The sequence below is a fragment of the Electrophorus electricus genome, chromosome 16 (assembly GCF_041902795.1).
Source record: "Electrophorus electricus isolate QZ-2024a chromosome 16, ASM4190279v1, whole genome shotgun sequence".
NCBI classification, from domain to species: Eukaryota; Metazoa; Chordata; class Actinopteri; order Gymnotiformes; family Gymnotidae; genus Electrophorus; species Electrophorus electricus.
The window spans coordinates 17,848,782-17,855,918 of NC_137512.1; the positions used below are offsets into that span (position 1 = coordinate 17,848,782).

The 7,137-nt window shown below is 39.7% G+C and overlaps 1 protein-coding gene across 1 annotated transcript; it reads left to right on the top strand.

Annotated features, from left to right (window-relative positions):
• The first annotated feature begins 97 nt into the window (after nucleotides 1–97).
• On the top strand, nucleotides 98–6,978 carry edc3 (enhancer of mRNA decapping 3 homolog (S. cerevisiae)). Its single transcript, XM_027013938.3, has 7 exons — nucleotides 98–216; nucleotides 940–1,104; nucleotides 1,321–1,622; nucleotides 1,907–2,248; nucleotides 2,427–2,580; nucleotides 2,748–2,965; nucleotides 3,075–6,978. The coding sequence occupies exons 2-7, from the start codon at nucleotides 941–943 to the stop codon at nucleotides 3,407–3,409; spliced, it is 1,515 nt and encodes a 504-aa protein (XP_026869739.2). The 5' UTR covers nucleotides 98–216; nucleotide 940; the 3' UTR covers nucleotides 3,410–6,978.
• The last annotated feature ends 159 nt before the right edge of the window (nucleotides 6,979–7,137 follow it).

Below are 7,137 nucleotides of genomic sequence, written 5' to 3' on the forward strand. Positions count from 1 at the left end.
TTTTGTTTTTTTACTTTGCGACGCCTTTTCTCCTTAACTGCAGGTGGCAGTAGTTAGCGCACTTATCGGAGGATACTTCTAGCCGTCGAGAAAGAAGTTCATGAAGTGGAGAAGTCGTGCAACGCGAATTCATCAGAATATTAGCTAGCTAGCTAGTCTAATAATTCATATTCTAGACTTGCATCTATTTATAAGAGCAACACTGGTTTACTACAGGTAGGTGTCTGAATTTACAAATCCATTAAAACCGGCAAAAATTAGAAGGACTCGCTAGATTCCTAGTTACTAATAGTTAGCTAGCTAGCTTTCCTATCTAGCATTAGCTAGCTTCCTAACTAGCTAGCCGCCGTCAAACTTAGCACGTTATTTGCTCTAACAAGTTGTCTCGCATTAGCTGCGATCATTACGAAGTAGATACGACTTAAAATAGTTGGATTATCATGACTTCTGTCGCCGTGTAGCTGGTTTATACATGTTGGCATGTCCAGTCAAGTTTAACCTCCTGTTTCGCAAAGTGTATCGTAAACCTCAAACTGTGCCAGGTTGAGCTAACATAGCTTGTCGGTCAGGCCTTAGTTTTGGTGTGGAAAACAACCGGGCAGTGACCTCTTGTAAATAAAATGTTGTAGCATTTAATCATTAGTTAGCTAGATGTTTTGATGCTAGTTCTAACTGTCGGTATTTAGTTATTAACATCTAACAAAAATAAACATGAAGACTGTGTTGACATTTGAGTTTGCTGGCTGATATAATACCTTTTTCACGTCTCTTGTCTATGGCAAGAGTGCAAACCAGTGGAGGCATTTGTCAGTAAACTGCTCCGTTTTCAGATTTTTAGGATATCCTAAAAAACGCATGGAAGTGGCAGAAGCCTTGGTCTTGTCTTCATTACCCATTAATTTGTTTCTTTTTTTATTTGTAATGGTAATTATTTGACAGAATGGCAGCAGACTGGCTGGGCAGTCTTGTTTCAATTAACTGCGGGACAACCTTAGGGGTGTACCAAGGAGAGGTGTCCTCGGTTGATCAGTCCAGCCAAACTATCTCCCTCAGACAGCCATTTCACAATGGTGTCAAGTGTCCAGTACCTGAGGTCACTTTTAGGTTGGTATTTATTTTCATTTTCAAACCAAATCTGTAAAGCTTTATAAAATTAGGACTGTAAAGTAGGTTTACTGTCTTTTTTCAGTACATTGTAATTTTGGCATTGTGAAATGCAAAATTGGATCAAATTTTGAGTATTAAAGTCATGACATAATAATAGTTTTTAGTTTAAATGTGTCCCATTCTGGTGAAAATTCTTCCCCGATGTGTTCACAGCGCTATGGACATCAAAGAGCTCAAAATCCTGGAAATTCGTAGCATCTCCAATGGAGTGACAAAGCGGAGTGTTCCTGAGCTGAGCTCCTGCTCAACTGGCTTTAGTGGACGCAAAGACAAAGGTGGGGGCTGTGGGGCTGCTGCTCAGGTCAACAGTGCTCCTCTGTGCGTGCCTGGTAAAACAGAGGCCAGGCCCCAGGAAGGGGGCGTGTCTCCTTCACAAAACTATTCCAAGAGCTACGGAGAGCGCCATGCCGATATTGCCGGCCAGAGTAAAGGCTTCCGCCGTCGACACAACTCCTGTGAGTATATGTAGGAGCACTAACATGCAAGGAAGTCATTTTTGCAGTGAATTCCTTTTAATTTTGTTAATTTCTTCTGAGAGAAATGCAGCTTGTTTTGTTTATTCTTTCATTTGTTCATTCATTATGTTCTTGCTGCTATGGTGCCACCAGTCTACATAAAACACTTTTTAATAACTGAATGCATTACATTTTATGGTTGTACATATCAAACTTTTATGAGAGTACATGACTTTTTTTAAGGGATCATTACTGAAACAGCAAAATGTCTGTTTTTCTTTCAGGGTCTTCTAGCAGTAGAGGTGCAAATCAGGTCACTCCAAAGAAGAATGGGTCAAAGAATGGTCAAATGAAGAATAAGGATGATGAATGTTTTGGAGATGGCATGGATGATGTTCTAGATGAGGATTTTGACTTTGAGGGGAACTTGGCTCTCTTCGATAAAGCAGCCGTCTTCTCAGAGATTGACTCGTCAGATCGCAGAGGCAACGGCGCACGGTCCCGGGGTACTCCTGCAGAGCAGACACAGTCACGTTACCGTCATGACGAGAACATCCTAGAAGCAAAGCCTGTTGTCTACAGACAGATTACTGTGCCTCAGCCTGGGGCAAAAGAGTATAGCACTGGTGAGAGTCACAAATCTGTTTTCTTTCTGCTTCTGATGAAAATCAATAGGAAGCCTTAGCTTTTCTTGGGAAAACTATAGTAATAGTTATAAGTATATTCCAAGTTTTATAGTTTATATGCCTTTAGAGTTGTAAAGTGATGCTACAGTCATTCACTGGTCTCTGTTTCTCCTCATAGACTCAGGGCTGGTGGTCCCCAGTATCTCATATGAGTTGCACAAGCGCCTGCTGACCATGGCAGAGAGCTACGGTCTCTCTCTGGACCGCAGGCTGGAGATGACTGGTGTGTGTGCTAGTCAGATGGCCCTCACACTGCTTGGAGGACCAAACAGGTGAGTGTGTATGACAAGAACTGTTTTTAAAAAAGATGTACAAGATGCCGAGGCTTATAATGGTTTTTGTTTTTTTGTTTGTTTGTTTGTTTAATTTTCCTGAAAATGGCAGAAAGCCCTAGGCACTGTATATGTATGACTTTCTCCATCTCTTTTCCCTTCCCCAGGCTCACCCCTAAGAACGTGCACCAGAGACCCACCGTGGCACTGCTCTGTGGGCCTCACGTTCAGGGAGCTCAGGGAATTAGCTGCGGCCGTCACCTTGCCAACCACGAGGTAGAGGTCATCCTGTTCCTCCCCAACTTTGTCAAGATGCTGGAAGCCATCACGAGTGAACTGACGCTGTTCAGCAAGACAGGTGGCAAACAAGTTTCCAGCGTTAAAGGTGCTTATGAAATGGATGTGTTATTTGCAGCTGTACAGTATCACATCACACTTTTTTTTTTTGCGCATTGTCACTAATGAGCTGCTATGTTTTGCATACCCTTTCTCAGACTTGCCAGATACTCCAGTGGATCTGGTCATAAACTGCCTCGACTCGCACGAGAACACTTTCTTGCGGGACCAACCATGGTACCGGGCTGCCACTGATTGGGCCAACCAGAACAGGGCCCCTGTGCTGAGCATAGATCCTCCAGTGAATGGGCAGGAGCAGGCCGTAGAGGCCAAGTGGTCCCTGTCTCTGGGCCTCCCTCTCGCCCTGCCCGAAAGAGCAGGCCGTGTCTACCTGTGTGACATCGGCCTGCCCCGCCACGTGTTCCAGGAGGTGGGCATCAAGTACCGCTCCCCCTTTGGCTGCAAGTTTGTGATCCCACTGCACTCGGCATGATCGACCCACAGCCCTTCACCCCGTTTCGTCAGGGTACGGCAGTCAGTGAGCCAGAACTTGCCTTAAATTCCAGGGAATTCAGAGGTCAGTTTGAGCACTGCAACGAATGCACTCCTTCATGGTGGTACCAATGCCAGCATTTTATTTCTGTTCATTTCTTTGAGGCTCTATAACAGTTCAGGAACGTGGCACGTTTTTGGGGCTCCGTTACTAGGCAAGAGGAGCGGAGGGAAGCGGCCTGTGTCGAGGTACCCTGCCACCAGCCTTCTCTGTGTTTACTGACAAACCAGCACCGAGTCTCTGACACTTCCAGCTTCTTATTTCCAATGGAAGTGTTTTAGGTGATTCTTCATGGTTTTTCCAGACTAAAGATATGGTTAGATCTACAAGGCTCAGGTGTGTTTGCACAGAGCCACAATATTTCATCCTTTTCAGAGCTGTGTCAAAAATCACACTGAAACCAACCTGAAACAACATTGCTTGGGATTCGTTTTGTATGTGATTTAGATCAGTCTAATTTTCTCAGATTCTTAGTTTATTTTTGTCGTCTTTTGTAGTTTCATGAACTAATTTGGATTCCAATTTGGTTCTTTGTGTGAAAAGGTGAATATCTGTAGCAGGCGGGGGACTTAGTTCTTTTTTAATTTTTTTTATTTTTTCTGTTTTTCCTTTCTTTTTGAAGTTGGTGCCAAATGTGACAGAAATTGGCATTCAATTACTAAAGTGGAGCTTGGGGGGGATGTATGTGTGCATGTGGCAACTGAAGCCTTCTTTGGCTTTCTTTTTGACCAGATACAGTGAGATCCAGAGAGGAGTTTCTTTTGCTTAATGCCATTAGAGCTTTTGCAATACCATACTGCCTAGTTTTATTTGTTTGTACTAAGTGATTGGATAATTCATATGCATGAGTTCCTTTTCAACACAGTTGACTTGCACCAAAATATATTGTTTAAAGAGTTTATTAATTTGTGGACTCCCGAATTGTGGAGGAGTTTGTGTATGTCTGCCTGTGTCGGATATGGTGAGGTATTATGTGGCATTGGGTCATTTTGTTTTACAACTGGTAGGCCTATGTACACACAACCTTGATGTAACCATACACACTTCTACAGGGGGAGGTTCTAACTCAATTGGTATTCGGATGATAGCTTCTTATCATACCATTCAAGCTGTTTCTAATTGAAAAATTAATACTTTCAATTTTAGTTTAAACTGATTTCTCTTGTGTAAAATATTTCTATTCTAAAAGTTAAGGAAAATAATTATGAAGTTGTATCAGATCAACTTCATAATTAAGGTATATACATTAACTACTTGTTGCAAAACAAAACAACAAACTCATGCTTTGACTATTTTAAGGGAACCACGACTTAGTTATTGCATTTAAATTAAATAAAATTTACATGTTAGTTTATAATTTCACACACCCTCCCCTGCTTCCTACCCATTTGTGTGACTATCTGAAGAATGCACTTGGACGTATTGGTGTCATGCACTGCAATGCAAGGTCAGTTAAGAAATTTGTAGATCCACCAAATGTTAAATTAAATGTGCACAGGCTTAGTTTATGTCCTCTCTCCACCCTACAGAACACACTTTAGGAAAGAGTGATTTGTGTGTATTCAAGAAAACTTTCCCGACCACGTGGTAATGAAGTACGCTTTAAAGGAAACATAATCGGACCATTTAAAATGTTACCCCCTCCCTGCTCCATTGTCACTTATGTTAAATTGAAAAAATATTTTGTGCATGTTTGTAAACATTCTTCCTGGCAAGAAAAGGGCATATGAAGCGCATTTCTACATAGTGCTTCTTTGTTGGAGGATATTTTCAATATTTAAAAAAAAAAATCTTTTTTTTTTCTTGTGTACTGAATATTTCTTGATATTGCAGTTTATATTGCATTAATTAGTGGAACAAACGTTTAAAGGATTTTGAATAAGAATTTTGTCTCAGTTATTTTATTATTATTATTTTTTTTTTTTTTTTGGGACTATCAAATGAAGGTCAGTTAGATCATTCTGTCCTCTCACATGTCAGTAGGTGAGCACAAGAATGAGTATGTATGTTAAAAATGATACTGACATTGTGAGGCAAGTGGGGGGAAAAAGTGCCAAATGCACTTCCTGGTCTTGTCTAGTTAGTCTGGACATTATGTGATGACTGCAGTAGTAAAATGATGAATAAGCAACTTTCTTTTGCTGAAGGGTAATGCATCAGCTACTAATGTTGCAGTAAACCAGGTGGAGACATTTAAATCATAACTTTAGAGATCACAAATATTGTTGGAATTAGTTTGTCAGCTGTTAATGAAATTTCAGCCTTCTAATTCCAAACAGAAGCCAACAAGTATTTTGAAGTGTTCTGTTATTCTTTGTAGATCTTACCTTGGCTTTTCACAAATATTAAGTGTAGAATGAACCTATGCAGTAATGAGGCACAGTGTAATGACTACTTGTTTGACAGCTAATATGCATCCGAAGTCAGTTGGCTGTAGTATAGTCTGGTAAGAATTTGGACTGTTGGTCATGTCTAGGTTTAGGTTTCTGCTTATATTGGCATGAAATTTCATATCTGCAATCCTGCCCATAACACATTGTTTTATTTGGAAAAATACATTTGAATTGAATCTAATTTTCCAACAGAATACCAGTAGTTATTTGTTCATTATCCAGTCAGAAACCTAGCAAGATCTGTACTTTATGAACCTAAAGCTGGAATGGCTTATTTCAGGGAATGCAGAATTTATTGCAGAGATCTTTAAAGAAAATGTGTAAAAATACACTTTTGTTAACCGAACATGAATTTTAACTTGTTTTGCTTTTCAAAGAGGAGTGTTACTACATGACTTATGAAACCAGACCAAGAGCCAACTCTAAGCTGCTTTTCTTTTCTGCCATCTGGCTTTGGAGGACCGCTTTAATTTGTATAGTGTGTATCTTTTTGTCTTTGTTTCTCTTTTTTTTTTTTTTTTTTTTTTTTTTTTTCTCCTGTCTTTTTATGTCGGTCATAGTGGTCATGTGCTGTTATCTGAATGTGTTTCAGACTGAATTCAGAATTTATTTTCTCAAGTAGTGAATTTTTTTATTTATTTTTTTTCCTTTCCCATACTTGGTGAGTAGCATCAGCAAAGACAGTACGTGTCAGTCCCTGGCCAGCACAAGCCAGTGTTTGCATTATTTGCAGTAATATTCACTGTTGAAATTTAGGGCTACTTTTTAAACAAAACAAAAAACATGCTTTTGTTTTTGTTCTGGTGGTATTTCCTTTTTTTTCTGCTACTTTCTCTGTCTAACAAAAGCATGAAACAAAAAGTCACAATATTTCACTATTTGTCTAATGATCCATTGTTTGGAATACCTCTATAAATTTAGGCAAGGTGTGACTCGGGACTGGTATGTGACTTAATGTAACTTGTGAAAGAGGTTTATTTCCGATCAGTTTATCTTGTAAGTCATCGCGATTGGAGAGTTATTTGGCTGTCAATACGCCAGTGTTTATACTGACAAATAGTTTTAAGGCATTATGTTAAAATCGAGATGAACAAATAAAAAGAACGATTGACCGTGTCCACAGTTTTTCTTTTCACATCACATCGTTCGGCTAACAGCGCACCTATTGCAGCCTAGGGTAGGGGTCCTGCTTTATAAATCTATTTATTTAAGGTGATAAAGACTTCCTTTTATAATAATAAACAGTCTAAAATATGAATTGTGTGAAAAGCATAA